Raw genomic sequence first — 16483 nt, 5'->3', positions numbered from 1 at the left:
GCTCTATCCCCTGTGCCACCACAGGCCTGGCTAAGATAAAGACTTCCTTAAAATCCTACACTTCAGACAATTCATTCTCAGACCTCACAACCGAATGGCAAGGACCTGTGTCAAATGGAGAGTGCTAGTCCTCAGTTGGTTACTACCCGGCAGACTGTTGTACGAGGGAACAAAATGGGGAGCAATCTGAGGTGTGGGACTCTCCTTGGTTAAAAGGTTGTTGATGACATGACTTATGATTTGGAAAATCTTTATCCCTAACAGTTAAAGTCACACATCTTAAGGCTGAGGTACCTAACACCTTCTATCTAACTAGGCGTCAGTGTGTAAATAGTGGGAAAAGCATTAGTGAAGGAGTCATCGGAACTGCATCAAAATTCTAAACTGCCACTAAAAAGCTCTGTTGTCTGGCAAGTTTCTGTCCTATTAATAAGGAGAGCTGGATTTAGTGCTTGCAATGGGACATTTCAGCTCAAAAAGCTGTGGTTCTAGAGGCATTTACCCTGAAGGTGTGGCCCTGGTCTGCCAGCTCAGTTGGTAAGAGCATTGTCCCAATATGCCAAGGTTGCAGGTTCAACCTCCTGTCAGGGTACATGCAAGAAGCAACCAGCTAAGGCACAAGTCAGTGGAACAATAAATCAATGTTTCTCTCTCTCTCTCTCTCTCTCTCTCTCTCTCCTCTCTTTCTCTAACATCAATAAATCAATCAATCAATCAATTAAACTAAAAGCTTACTTTGCAGGACCTTCAGTAGCATCTTTAGATCTCAAAGTTCTGTCACTTTCAGATCTAGATTTGGCCTCCTTTGAAAGGTCTGTTTCCCACAGAGCTCCAAGTGCAGGGAGACAAACATCTAGACGGCCACAGTAACTCCTGGTAAGCTAAGCCTAGGAGGATTTGGGAAATCATAGTATTCCTTACTATGCTAGTTTCCCTTCAATAAACTATACTTTTTAAAAATATACGGACACATTCCTAATTTACTTATTTAAAACGATTGTTTTTCTCTAAGAAAACAATGTTCTTAAAACCCAGGGCCATTTTTTCAAGTGCTCTCTGGGTTTTGAAAAACCAAATATTTCTTCCCTGGTGCATCATTTTGATTTTAGAAAGACATTAGGCAACTCATACATTTTTGAAACCCAGGAAAAATATCTAAAAGCTATGCAAAAATAGTTCATAAGTCCAAAGGAAAAGAGGATTTTAAAATGCTTTCTTTGTAAATGTTTCAAGGAGAACAAAAGACAGAATTAAAAATTATGAGAGCAAAAATTGTGAATGCATTTCTCCCAAGCAGAAACTGAAGTTATAATTATATAATTTTTTATAAAAACATTGCTGGCGTGTATCCATTTTCCAGCTTTGTGGTCATTTAATAAAAAATTCCCTTGAAAATTACACTGGTAATAGGATATCGGTTATTGGTTTCCTCTGCTTGGAACTTTACTGTTCCAATTATTTGTAATGGTGATTGATTGCATTTCTTAACATCCCCTGTTACTCTTGCCTTGGTAGCAGACATGCGTCATGCTAGTGTAACTGGTACCTATTTAATTAAATGGCTGCTATTGCCTATGTACCAATAGTAGGGATTATTGAAAAGTGGGGGAAAAGAAGACCATTTTGAAAATTGCTTTGGTAGAATACATATTCAAATAAGTGCAAAAATTCCCTCTGTAATACAGAAGTTGAAATAATGGGAATGGACCCTTAGCAATTTACTGTATCTTACACAGATCATTACACAAGGACCATGACATAATAAAGCAGAGTTAGGAAAATCTAATCAGAGACAAAAATTGGAAATGCCTGGCCTCTCTGAGTTATAAAAATCATACTGCATTTCTAGGTATGTGAATTTTACATATCCACCATTTGCGGCTGATGGAGTGACCCATAATCGAGAAAGGTTATAGAATTAGGAGGACAAACAAAAAGTATAGTAAAAGGTTATTTTCTTCCTTTTTAATTTTTGAGAAAAAAAAATCCATTCAGCCCTGGCCGGTTGGCTTAGCGGTAGAGCGTCGGCCTAGCGTGCGGAGGACCCGGGTTCGATTCCCGGCCAGGGCACACAGGAGAAGCGCCCATTTGCTTCTCCACCCCTTCGCCGCGCTTTCCTCTCTGTCTCTCTCTTCCCCTCCCGCAGCCAAGGCTCCATTGGAGCAGGGATGGCCCGGGCGCTGGGGATGGCTCTGTGGCCTCTGCCTCAGGCGCTAGAGTGGCTCTGGTCGCAACATGGCGACGCCCAGGATGGGCAGAGCATCGCCCCCTGGTGGGCAGAGCGTCGCCCCTGGTGGGCGTGCTGGGTGGATCCCGGTCGGGCGCATGCGGGAGTCTGTCTGACTGTCTCTCCCCGTTTCCAGCTTCAGAAAAATGGAAAAAAAAATCCATTCAGATAAGGTCAAAAGATTACTTTCAATCACATCATCTATGAGAAAAATCTTAAAGATAAACTCTGTTTTTTCTTTTTCTTGTTTAAACTTCTGAAAGCAAACTCATTTTTGTACAGGGGTGGGCAAAAGTAAGTTTACAGTTGTTCGCTATGGAAGATAATACAATTATGAATAAATAATAACACAAGAATAAGCTCTGTTTTGTGTACTCACAACGATAAACCTATTTTTTGTTCCACCCTGTAATAAAAGCTCTTGAAAAAGAGAAATAAACACCAAACTATTGAGGCAGCATTATGCTTCCTAGTAAACCTCAAATGAGATGTTCCCTGACAGGGAGACTGAACTGGCTTTAGTAGCATATGCTTAAACGATACCATACTCAGGAGGCATCTGGGTTTAAAATAGCTTCCAGGAGAATTTTTTTTAAAAAACATCCTCATGGAAGGAAAAAGCAAAAACAAAACAAAACCCAAGACTCCAGCCCTGCGTCAGATCATTAGCTGCAGCCAAGTCACCTCTCATTTATGTGGGGCTGGTTTCTCCCGGACACATTAGCTCTAGTGGGGATTAGTTACTTACTGTCACCTGCTGTGCATGTTTTGCTCGCATTTTCTTCGGTTAAGCACATGATACGGTATAAGTGCTGGAAGATCTGTAGTGCCCTTGATGTTATCTTTGGAGCTTGGGTAGCTCCTAGCATTAAAACGTACTCCCCTATGTAGTAAACAGCAATTTCATGGAACTTGGATGAAAATAACAAAATATTCCCCTGCACTCTTAAAAAGAAAAAAAAAAAACACGCTAGAAAATAGCCAGAAGTTGTATCTGTGCCTGTGACATGTTTCTGGTAATAGGCTACATTTGGTGATCATTAGAATTTGATTTTAGGGTACAACTTTGATTATTTTTTTAAGAAATTCAATAAATATGGCACATTCTATGAATTTTATTTATTTTTTTTATTTTTGTTTTTGTTTTTTTCATTTTTCCGAAGCTGGAAATGGGGAGGCAGTCAGACAGACTCCCGCATGCACCCGACCGGGATCCACCCGGCATGCTCACCAGGGGGCAATGTTCTGCCCCTCTGGGGCATTGCTCTATTGCATCCAGAGCCATTCTAGCGCCTGAGGCAGAGGCCACAGAGCCATCCTCAGCGCCCGGGCCATCTTTGCTCCAGTGGAGCCTCGGCTGCGGGAGGGGAAGAGAGAGACAGAGAGGAAGGAGAGGGGGAGGGGTGGAGAAGCAGATGGGCGCTTCTTCTGTGTGCCCTGGCTGGGAATTGAACCCGGGACTCCTGCACGCCAGGTTGACACTCTACCACTGAGCCAACCAGCCAGGGCCTCATTCTATGAATTTTTAACATCAAGACACAAAATACTGCAGGAAAGATTTATAGTTCCAAACAACAGTGAGTCAATCTATATTCTTTTCGTTACTAGGAAACAATGAAAAACACTTCTCTTGTGATAGAGTGGCATCCATAATTAAAGATGCTTTGATCTCATTATGTAGAACTTCTGTGGGATGGAGACGCCTTTGAAAGGTAGACTTCTGTGGTATAGATTCCAGGGTAAAAGCATGCACTTTGGAGTAAGCAGAGGGCATGAACTTCAGTTCCATCGTTAAGAAGCTAGTCACTTTGGGTAAGTTACTTAAACTTTCTAGACAGCCTCAGTTCTTTCATCTCATAATTATAACAATAACTGTAACTGTCTTAGAGAATTATTTTAAAAATTAAATGAGCTAATCATCTAAAGCAGGGGTCCCCAAACTTTTTACACAGGGGGTCAGTTCCCTGTCCCTCAGACAGTTGGAGGTCCGGACTATAAAAAAAACTATGAACAAATCCCTATTCACACTGCACATAACTTATTTTAAAGTAAAAAAACAAAACGGGAACAAATACAATATTTAAAGTAAGGAACAAGTAAATTTAAATCAACAAACTGACCAGTATTTCAATGGGAATTATGGGCCTGCTTTTGGCTAATGAGATGGTCAATGTCCGGTTCCATATTTGTCACTGTTAGCTGTAACAAGGGATATGACACACTTCCGGAGTCGTGATGCATGGCTGTAACAAGTGATATGACACACTTCCGGAGTCGTGATGCGTGCGTCCCATGTCACCGGAAGTAGTACTGTATGTGAGCAACACTGCGCTTTGTGGTGCCGCCACATATGGTACTCCAGGAGCACAGGATGCATCCGCTCTCACTGACCACCAATGAAAGAGGTGCCCCTTCCGGAAGTGCTGTGGGGGCTGAATAAATGGCCTCAGGGGGCTGCAGTTTGGGGACCCTTGATCTAAAGTATTTGGCTCATAATAAGGCATTTATCATTATTACCACTGATTAAACACGGTTTATGTACTAGGTACTTTACAAACATGAGGTCGGGTTGAGTTTCTGTCATTTATAATCAAAAGAACCCTGAATAATAGAGTATGCTTGCTTCTTGTCATATATTAAAAAAAAAATAGCAATGTTGCATTCACACAGTGTTTTTTCTACTTAACAAAAGGTAGAAGGCATAAGGTCTTCTCCCCGCTGAGGAGTGTACACTCACTTGATGTCAGGGGAAAGACTTATAAATGCCAGAACTTCAACTCCTCACCTACGTACTGGGCTCTGTGAGCTTCAGGACTGGGTTTTCTAATCCTCCATGGCCAACACATACGCACTTCTAGTCAGTCCAGAGACTGGCCTGTGTTTAATACGTACCTGCTGGATGCTAAGCAGACAGCACCTGCTGTTCTGTCTGTTAGGCCTTTTATGGACCAGTCCGGTGTCCTCTATTTTATTTTTCTCATTTCCTTTCCACACAATACTACTGACCTTTGGGAAACACTCTATTATTCACGAAAAGAAACTCTGCAAACTCAGAATTGTTTATGGCAATAAAATATGCCACAGTTTGCAGAATGGAGGGACTCTTTCCTCAAAATATCTGAAGTTTCCTAAACTTGTTTAAAATCATAAAGCATGTTAACATCCCATATTTAACTAAGCCCATAGCTTAAACTCACCAAACGGTGAGTTTAATAAAATATTCAAACAGAACACAGTTGAAGTTTTATTGTCTAAAATATTACTTTCCTTATTTAAAATGCACCTTGGTTGCAGAAAGTCAAACAGAAAACTAGACTTTGACCAAACAAATTAGAAATGCAGGATAAATAAGGAATAACCAGTACTGGGAGAGGAGCAGCTGGAAAAGTCTTGATTAAGCTATTTGTGCTTCCAAATAGAAATTCTGTTTACGAGGTCTTCACAGAAATGCTGACCTCCAATATATTAAGCCAAATAGAATTTCAACTCTCTTTATTGCAGCAGCACCCCCCCAACAAAACAACAACAATAACAACAAAACCCCAAAACAGGTATAGTCACAAGATATGTGAAAGACTTTAAAACTTACTACTTTCCTTTTGTCTTGTATCGATTTTAGGACCTCAAGGGTTTGGCTTCCACCCCCGACTCCCACCCCATCAACCCTCAACACACACACACACACACACACACACACACACACACACACACACCAAGAACTCTTTGTTCTCCTTTGATTCTCAGATTCTTGCTTGAATATATTTTGGTAACCACTCAGACGCCATGGAGATAGCCAGCTCACCCCCTACCTATTTTTTTTCCAGGTTATCTTGTCATTTAGTTCTGTTGCATACCCATCACCCAAAGAGAGATTGTCCTCCGTCACCCTCTATCCAGTTTTCTTTGTACCCCTCCTCCTCCACCTCTCCCTTCTCCCCTCCCCCCACCCCCCGTAACCACCCCAGTCCTGTCCATGTCTCTTAGTCTCGTTTTTATGTCCCACCAATGTATGGAATCCTGCAGTTCTTGTTTTTTTTCTGATTCACTTATTTCACTCCGCATAATGTTATCAAGATTCCACCATTCTGCTGTAAGTGATCCGATGTCATCATTTCTTATGGCTGAATAGTATACCATGGTGTATATGTGCCCCCTACCTATATTTTGAAAACAACCAAACTCTGGGTGGAGAGAGAGTTCAACTTTGTGCTGTGGGCATTGGCAATCCTGAATGAATGACACTAGGCCTAATGTCGGGAGTCTGTTTCCGGCTACAGTAGCTTCCAGATATAGTCCTTGTGGTCAGATGAACTTAGTAGACAGAATTGCTCTCTACATGGTCATCTCGGCTACGGTTCATCAATATACATGTACAGAGTGTCTGAGTAAACTGTTGGGCAAGATTCAGAAAGGAAGGAGTTGACGACAGGGTTCGTAGTATTCTAGACAATAATTTACATGGCAGTCTGTGTTGGAAATTACACATTTACACTCTTTCCCTCAGTGGCTGCTCTCCTTAAAAAATTCTGTCTTTTCTGGTATCTCCGCTTGTGCCTGCTTTGCTCTGTGGAAGTTTTATCTCACTGTTGGCACCTCGGCAGAGATTTAGGATTGTCTTAAGTTTCAGAAAAGAACAATTTGAATCATTCCCATATTGAGACAAGTATAATAACTATTTCTGCAGAGATTATAAAATAATAGCATGTAATATCCCTGTTAAAAGGAATACTGTGCTACTAATCATTTAACCCAGTCCTTTTATTGTATTGCTTGGTCATGAAACTCGGGCACTTCGACAAGCTAAGTGACTTTCATGGTTGATTTATAGTCGTGTAACGATGGCTGTGGACACTAAATCTGTGGTACAATGCACTCCAGGTGGGAAGGTGATCATCTCGGGTGGGAGAAACGATGACACTTCTCTTTATGTCTATTTGTCTCATTCTAAGAATGACTATTTATGAATGTCTAATAACAACGATTCATTATGACTCTTATGATCATAAAGGAATGAATTTTATGAATGTATTTTATAATATTATGATATACTACTATTTAAAACCACCCCCACAGCATTTCTTATCTTACTTTCTTGCTTTTCCCCCCAAAAGCATCGGTTACCCTGTTCTGTACTATATCTTTTACTCATTTACTTTGTTTACAGTCTGTCTCCATCCCCCTACAAAGGAAACTCCACAAGGGAAAGAGGTCACTAGTCCTACATGGGGAGTCACACGGACTATAAACCAAACGACGAAGCAGTTACTCACTCTTTCCTTCTTTTTTTTGCCCCTGACTTATTCTAGAAGTTTATTAGCATTGTCTTCTAGGATCACTGTTAAATCACTTACTATGCAATTCTAGGGAAATCATGTCACTTCTCTAAGCCTCACTTTCCTAGTCTAGTTGGACTTGGGTTGGATTAGATCATCTTTATGATCCCTCCAGGAGTAACATTTGTTTTCTGTTGTATCTCTAGTTCCCTTAGAAATATTTTTTAATAAATAAATGACTATATAAGTATAGTAGTTCTCACACATAATATGAAAATAAATGCACAAACATCATCTGGGAACGCTCAAGAACTTTTTACTGATAAGGGTAGATTATTAGTAAAGTTTGGAGTGGTCTGAGTTAGGCAATTTTTCATGTTGAGTCTATCAGGAAGCCAGTGAAGGCAAGGACTAAATGGGGTGACAGTCAAGGAGGGTAGTTGAAGTGAGAGCTCTTTTGTGCAGTGATGACTCTAATCTCCTGGAGGAAGACCTTTTATTCTCCAGGTCTGCTTGACTGACCTATTTTAATTGCGTAAAAGTAGAACTAGTAGGCAAGTGTGATCTGGGGTTAGAGTTGAACAGGAGCTACGATGACTGAATCCATCCAGGGCTTCCATTTTTTTCGGAAAACGGGATAAGAAAAAAAAAATGAGTTCCTTCTAGGACTGAAGGGACAAGTTTCTGCCTCTGAGATTCAGTTTTAAGAACTGAAGAGATAGTTAGTTAGAAGCTGCTCTGTACAAGGCCCAGGGGCAGGGAAGAGGAATATGTTTCTTCCATTAAAATTCCCTGAAGAATAGTTAGAGACACTGTAGGCAAATGACCTGGGTCTGAAAGTCTGAGTGTTGGGAGCGGAGCTGAGTTTGCTGGTTGGGGCACACTCTGCACTGAGGGGCAGATGCTAGGCAGGACTTGGCCACACTGGCTTTGTGTTTTGATGGTGTACCTCAGAGAGGATGACGAGCAGTGTGTATGACCTCAATCTCGCTGCCACGTGAAGTTTCTGGACCTGGCTTTCTCCACAGAGTCAGTGGGCACCCACAGCACTGAGCAGGACTGGCTTCGAAAGTAACACTCTCTGGCAGGGAAGAATAATAGCCATGGTGAGCGAAGAAAGACCCAGTCTTTTCTACGCTTGGCATTAGGAAAGGATAAACTTTGTGACTGAATAAGTTCTTACAATACTTGGGCAGCCTGAAGTTGGGATGCAACAGTGAGGTGTGAGGTGTGAGGTGTGGAAGGTCTGCTCAAGCAACTGAATGGAAATAAGGAAGGAGCTGTGACAGTAGTACTCTGAGTGTTTTTAGGGATTTTCTGTGGTTACACTGTCTTTGAACATTCAGAATCCCATTACAGGAGATTTTCCATTTTCATTGTCTCATAAACCATTCGACGCTTTGAGGGAGGCAAGCGAATGGACTGGGTATGACTTCTGAGGTGAGGAAGTCGGATATTACAATATACCTTCAGTTCTGACAGCTCACTTATTTGCCTTGTCAGTGTACTTGCATTTTCTGATTACTGTCTCTGTAACTCTGGACAGGTCTTGGAGATCAAATGTGTGTTAATCATCCTATTCTGTAATATTATTAGCCACCAACGTAATTTTTTTTTTGTATTTTTCTGAAGTGAGAAGCAGGGAGGCAGAGAGACAGACCCCCACATGTGCCCCACCAGTATCCACCTGGCATGCCCACTAGGGAGCGATGCTCTGCTCATCTGGGGGGGGGGTGTTGCTCCATTGCAATGGGAGCCATTCTAGCGCCTGAGGTGGAGGCCATGGAGTCATCCTCAGCACCCTGGGCCAACTTTGCTCCAATGGAGCCTTGGCTGCAGGAGGAGAAGAAAGAGATGGAGAGAAAGGAGAGGGAGAAGAGTGGAGAAGCAGATGGGCGCTTCTTCTGTGTGCCCTGACTGGGAATTGAACCTAGGATATCCACACACTGGGCTGACGCTCTACCACTGAGCGAAACAGCCAGGGCTAATTTTTTTTAAAGATAAAACAGAAACAAAACAGATTGCACAAAGGATCATGTACATATCTTAAAAGAACCAACCAGATGACATATATTGACAATACAGTGCCTGAAAGTATTCAATCTTTTCCCACTAAGCAACATGTACTCTAAATGACTTTGCTTAGAGTGGTACATTAAATTTCCCTAAGGAAGAAATGAAAGGGAAACATTACTCTTTCTTTTTGACTTGTAGATCTGATGCAGTATAAGCAGATAAGCAGCGTTACACCACATTAGAACAATGCGTATGAAAGTCTCAGGTGCAGGATGTGGATTATGTCCAACATGCAGAGGTCAGCAGCTGGACCCTATGACGCCAAGTACAGCTCAGAATGAAAAGTTACTTCATTTTTCAAACGCAGCCACAGGCCCTGAACAACTCGGAGGAAGGTAAAGCCTGATCTGAGTGAGGGGAAAAGGCATATTCCTCCATCAGTGCTAATGTGTTTACACTCACACGAGGCAGCTCAACTACCGGTGGTACTTACATCCTGGTTAGACATTTCCCAGTATGGTCTCTCCCCGTAGGACATAACCTCCCACATGACAATGCCGTAGCTCCACGCGTCGCTGGCCGAGGAGAATTTTCTGTAGGCGATCGCTTCCGGGGCTGTCCACCTTATGGGTATTTTCCCACCCTGGAAAACAAATGGGAGATTTCTCAGCTGGCTCACAAGTGGTTTAAAAACAAAATGGTGTTTCCCAGGAAACACCTTCTGTCAGAAAGACCTAGATACGGCATAATAGTGTTGGCATTTTAAGTAAAAAGAAAAAGAAAATGAGAATAATGGTAATATCTCAGAAATATATTTCCTATAATAGTTATTCAGTGGAAACAAGATTAGTGGGAAATAAGTCACACTCCAGAAATATTTTATTTCATTCATTAGAGAAATTTTATTTTCACTTTAGATTCATGCAATTAAACTCTCTATTATGCCATTTGAAGAAAGGTCTAGATTATAGGACATTAAAACTAAATATTATTCACATTCATTAAACATTATATTGCATGTATAAATAATAATGATAATAAGTTCTGACTTAATTGAAGACAAATGGTTAAATACAGAACTGAGACATTCTCTATCAATTTAGTGTTCACCAGAACTTTTCCTTTCACAAGTGGTTTCTTTCCTTTCTTTCATTTCATCTGTTGTGATTACATTTATTTTAAATTAAAAGAGCTTTTAACATTATACAAGAGCACACGAGAAGGATAATCTTTATAACACTTTTAGGCTAGTTTATATTTTCGTTCTACAATGTTCAAGTTACACCTGAACATACTAAAGAGATTAAATTGCATGAATTTAATCTACACTAGGCAGGTATTAAAGTCGGCTATTGTGTGATACTTACTTTTATCAACAGTTATTACATTTTTATCTCTTGAAACACTCTATAAATCCCCTTTATACTATAACGACCAGAGTAAAATGATTCATCCATTTGATTGATTTATGATCTTCGAAATCATTGCAGCTCTGAACAAGTTGAGCGGAGGAGACCAACCTCGAGGCCACTAGATGGCGGGAGAGAACAACGAGCCGCTCCCAGCCGGCCGGCGGTCTCACACCGCGCAGAGACGGCTTCTGTTCCCAGCAATGATTCCGGCAGTCAGAACCCACCGTAATGAAATGGTTTCAACGTTATCAGCACTCTGATCTGATTACTCACGGTGCGCAAAGTCTGGTGTTACGGCGAGTGGGGGTGGAAGGAAATAAAGGGTGCATTCTTTGGCCCTTGAGGGATTTAGACCTAACATCTTTAAGGGTGAAGCCATTAATCGAGCCATTTAAACACCATTTATTGCAATATTTAGTAATCTAAACACTACTAACTTGAAGAGAGAAGAGATTCAACCGAAATAAGAACAATTAGGTTTCACCAGGCAAATGAGACTGTTAAGGGAGGCTTCATTTTAAAGAATTGTAGCAAGGAACTGTGAGTAGGAACCCTGGAGAAAATATCTTGAATTCAGTCACCCGATTTACCGGGTGAGTGGAGTGAGCCTAGAGATTCCTCCTCACATTATTACACATATAATCCCTAGCGATATCATCACAGTCGCGTTATGGGGCAGTGATATAAAGACGTAAACAGTAGTGGGGTCAAACGAACGTTAATGTTGTAACACTGAGTATCCATAACTACCTGTGTAGTTGCCCACTGTGGGGCAGCACCGAATTAAGTCCAGGAAATTAAATTTCCAAACTTAGTGTAATAGTTTAAGAGGGTGGCGGTCAGGGGAAGGGATTATTAGCAAGGGGAGGATTCATTCTTGAACCCAAATAGAGTTGCCAGATAAAATACAGGACCCACAGTGCAATGTGAATTTCAGATAAATAAAACATCTTATTTTTAGTATAAGTATTCCCCACAACCAAGTGTACTTTTTTGGGGGTATGTGTCCCAAATGTTGCTTGAGACATATTTGTACTAAAACATATTCATTGCTTATCCGAAATTCAAATTAAACTGGGCACCACCCTATATTTGTTTTTTTATTAAATCTAGCAATCCGAACACAGAGCATTAAAAAACCCAACAGAACATAAAGTAGTGTTCTGAAAAGACTACTGTGGTGTGTACTTCCCGAAGGGGCGAGGACACTCAGATCGTGTTTGAGCACCAGCAGTGCAGCAGCCTTTGTTTTAGTGTATGCTTGTTACTGAAGTGCCCCAGTCCTGTGGCTTCGCATTTTGAAGCCACTTAAGTCAGGCGCAGGCTGGTGGAAGCCGCACTTTCACAGAATAAAGGCCAACTTTGTAGATTTGGCCTCGAAACAGATGCAAAAGCAGCGGTCTCATCTGGCGTTTCTGAGTTTCTGACTCGGGATCTTTCTTTGTCTCTTCTGGTAAACAGTATGTGGAAGTGTGAATTGCTAGTCTGCTGGGCTGATCCTTTGCTAAATCTTTGGGTGCTCCGTTAAGACAGGCTGGAAAACAGAGGGACGGGTTATTTCATGTGCGTTCACTTACAAATGATATCGCATAGGAATGACTTACATACAAGTTTCTATTTCATATGACTTGATATGACATATAAATGAAAACTTTATTACTTTCCTTCCTAAGATTTTATTTTTCTTCCTCAAGGGCAAGATACAGAATGTTTGATTAACAGCATTGCTACCTCAAAATCCATATGTTGAATGAAGCCTTAACCCCCAACGTATTTACAGATAGGGCTTTAAAGAGGTAAACGAGGTCATAAGGGTGGGCTCTACTCCAGTATGGCTGGTGTCTTTATAAGAAGATGAAGAGACAACAGAGGTGTGAGGACACAGCAAGAAGATGGCCAGTACGTTTTTATTTCAAATTCTACGCCAGTGTCATCTTGTAATAGAAAGTATGAGGTACCATAAATCTTAAAGCAAAGTATGAAAACTTGGCCCAGAAGTTTTGATATAGAAGATACAATTCTAATTAACAAAACTGCGTGGTAACATGAATCTGACAGTATGTATAAACTGGAATAATTCTGAGTATACATGAGATGGAGATAAGGAAGAATTTGAATCTTTCCTTCTAATGGGAGGACATATGCTGGATATATGGATAGGTTACACCTAAGTGCAAGATGAGACAGAAAGGAGGAGGTCATCAAGATTACTGCATGATCGCTATCCCCTTTCTTACTTCAGAAGCACAGAAGGCTTCTTCTTCTTCTTTTTTTAAATTGAATGTACAAATGTTGTGGCTTAATCTCATCTACCTACTTTTTTGCCCGTGATTTTGAATCATAGACAGAAGTAAAACACTAAGGTATTATTTTTGTTTTTCTCAAAGCATGAACCACCAGATGTTTGTTTCAGGTTTCAGAAATGAACATGTAGTACTTTAGGTTTGAAATCACAATCATCAGAACATTACATCTTGCTTTACCATATGCTTACAAGAAAAAAAAAAGTTCCCAAAGATGCTGATCAAAATGACTGTAACTCAAAAGCCTTCTCATTTGCTAATACCTCCCGTATACAGCAAGCTTAATAATTTAGCATACAAAGGAGAGACAGGAAGCAGGCAAACTGGATTGCCTCAGAAAAAGTTGTTAGCAAACCTTTCTTCTGTTTCTCTGATCATATTCAGGGCTGTTGTCTAATAAGTAGGTAATGAGGTTGTAGCAGAGAAAGTGATGAAGAGGGAACCAGGAGCCTTGCATACCTGTAAACCCTACACCCCAGGAATGGAGTTGTACCATAGATATACTTGACTAACATCTGAGTTTGAGAATCTAATCCTCTAATCTGTAACAGAGGACACAATCCATTGAAAGACAGTACGAGTTTAATACTGAAATCAGATGAAAAATTCCATTGAGAAGCAAGAACACACACATACACAAAATCTCTATTTCTCGTTCACTGGATTTGATGGTTATCTTAAAAGCAATGGGTTTGAATAAACAATAATCTACCTGCTGACTCTCCTTTTCTTATTTCCTCAGTTTACCTCTGGGGTACCCAGACTTCAATGATGGTAAGAACTACAGTACAGAAAAAAAAAAGAATTATAGTACAGAAAACATACATGCTATGGTTAAAGATTAAGAAATTTCTCGTAAAAATTTTTGACTAAATATTTTTATATATGATCTGAATTTTTTTCTTTTTAGTGAAAAAGGGGGGGGGAGAGAGAGGGACAGACAGGGGCAAACAGACAGGGGGAGAAATGAGAAGCATCAACTTGTAGCTGTGGTACCTTAGCTGTTCATTGATTTCTTTCTCATTTGTGCCTTGCCTGAGGCGGGGAGGATCCAGCCGAGCCAGTGATGCCTTGCTTGAGCCAGAGACCTTGGATCAAGCTAGTGACCTCAGGGTCACGTCTATGATCCCATGCTTAAGCCTGTAACCCCGTGCTCAAGCTGGTGAGCCTGTAACCCCGTGCTCCAGCTGGTGAGCCTGTAACCCCGTGCTCCAGCTGGTGAGCCTGTAACCCCGAGCTCGAGCTGGTGAGCCTGTAACCCGTGCTCCAGCTGGTGAGCCTGTAACCCGTGCTCCAGCTGGTGAGCCTGTAACCCCGTGCTCCAGCTGGTGAGCCTGTAATCCGTGCTCCAGCTGGTGAGCCTGTAACCCCGTGCTCAAGCTGGTGAGCCTGTGACCCCGTGCTCCAGCTAGTGAGCCTGTAACCCCGTGCTCAAGCTGGTGAGCCTGTAACCCCATGCTCGAGCTGGTGAGCCTGTAACCCCGTGCTCAAGCTGGTGAGCCCACGCTTAGGCTGGATGAGCCTGTGTTCAAGTCGGCGACCTCAGGGCTTTGAATCCAGTTCCTCAGCATCCTAGGCTGATGCTCTATCCACAGGGCTACCACCTGGTCAGGTTATGAGCTGAATACTCTAAGTAGAGCTACAACTGTGCTATAATCCATTATGTCTACTTAGGCAAGTCTTAACTCTGAGTCTTATATTTCAGATCTTCAAAATGAGGGGATTTGAATTAATGATCATAAAATAGAAAACCATAATATTTTAACATTTGCCTATAGTATCTCAGCTCCCATTAGACTGTGAGGAGATAGGCCATACGAGTTGGAATGTAGACTATGTGAACAGATAGTCTGATGACAGACTGTAAAGGAAACAAACACTTGTTTTACATCCAGGCCGATTAATGGCCACTGTGATGTTCCTCAGTGGTAAGGAATGGTGAAAGAATTCAAATAACTCAATTGCTTTTTAAACAGAAGGCAACAGCATGCACAACATAAAACATATTAGAAAGGTATAGAACCGGGACAATTTTTTTTCCTTTTTTTTTTAACTCTTCTTAATGGGTAACTTTTGGTTATTTAGAAAATTCATTATATGGAGACGTACTGATGTCCAATAAAAGAGAAGTTAATGTGGCCCTGGCCGGTTGGCTCAGTGGTGGAGCGTCGGCCTGGCGTGCAGAGGTCCTGGGTTCGATTCCCAGCCAGGGCACACAGGAGAAGCGCCCATCTGCTTCTCCACCCCTCCCCCTCTCCTTCCTCTCTGTCTCTCTCTTCCCCTCCTGCAGCGAGGCTCCATTGGAGCAAAGATGGCCCAGGCGCTGGGGATGGCTCCTTGGCCTCTGCCCCAGGCGCTAGAGTGGCTCTGGTCGCAACAGAGCGACGCCCCGGAGGGGCAAAGCGTCACCCCCTGGTGGGCAGAGTGTTGCCCCCTGGTGGGTGTGCCGGGTGGATCCCAGTTGGGCGCATGCGGGAGTCTGTCTGACTGTCTCTCCCCGTTTCTGCTTCAGAAAAATAAAAATAAAAATACAAAAAAAAAAAAAGGAGTTAATGTGCTTAATGAAAGATCACTTTACATTATAATTTACTCTCAGTAGGATGATCTGTAGCAGAGGTGGTCTGGGTTTGGAATCACTGGTGGAGGAATCAGCATTGTGGCATCTTCTGTCTCAATTCACTGTGGTGTCCAAGGAAGTCAAAGCAAATCACAGAAAGATCACACACACATGAGTTACACAGACAACCCTCACCAGTGAGTATCTTTCTTTCTCTTGAGAATTACTGATCTTGAGGAAAAAGTCCATTTATGAGCATTTCTTTCTAGTTTGAATTCCTAAATCAACAAATAAATAATTATAATGCATACTGTATTATTTTGTATAAACCTTTTAAAACTATACCCTCCCATCTTTGGGGGGGGTATATTCTCTTTTTTTCATTGAGGGTTATTGACCTAGGCAACTTTGATACTGTGCGAAATTTTATCCTTTTCTGAAATACGAGGATAATGTTTGTTTTTTCTTGAAGAAAGACTGAGGACTATGAGAAAATAAGTTCATTTAGAGTTGAGAAGGTATCTCACATTTTGGCTTCTAGATAACATTTATTAAGTGGATGAAATGAGACAGTCCACATGAAGAACCTCTTAGCTGCCACACAGGATGATACGGGGTGGAGAAGCAGATGGGTGCTTCTCCTCTGTGCCCTCACCGGGAATTGAACTTGGGACATCCACACGCTGGGCTGACGC

The 16483-nt window shown here is 41.6% G+C and overlaps 2 protein-coding genes across 3 annotated transcripts in view; both read right to left on the bottom strand.

The window, feature by feature from the left end:
* The window catches only part of EPHA6 (EPH receptor A6), a 903626-nt gene that overhangs the window by 28175 nt on the left and 858968 nt on the right, over nucleotides 1-16483 (bottom strand). For both annotated transcript variants that reach the window (XM_066240843.1, XM_066240844.1), the window contains one exon: nucleotides 10010-10159. In XM_066240843.1, the coding sequence (XP_066096940.1) occupies nucleotides 10010-10159 (150 nt within the window). The remainder of the gene's footprint in view (nucleotides 1-10009; nucleotides 10160-16483) is intronic.
* Nucleotides 1-16483, bottom strand: part of LOC136311648 (endogenous retrovirus group K member 113 Env polyprotein-like) — a 284697-nt gene that overhangs the window by 123275 nt on the left and 144939 nt on the right. The window lies entirely within an intron of this gene.

Source organism: Saccopteryx bilineata, chromosome 8, assembly GCF_036850765.1.
Source record: "Saccopteryx bilineata isolate mSacBil1 chromosome 8, mSacBil1_pri_phased_curated, whole genome shotgun sequence".
Classification (NCBI taxonomy): domain Eukaryota; kingdom Metazoa; phylum Chordata; class Mammalia; order Chiroptera; family Emballonuridae; genus Saccopteryx; species Saccopteryx bilineata.
Note: the sequence above shows the minus strand (reverse complement) of the source record. Positions and strands in the feature narration are given on the sequence as shown.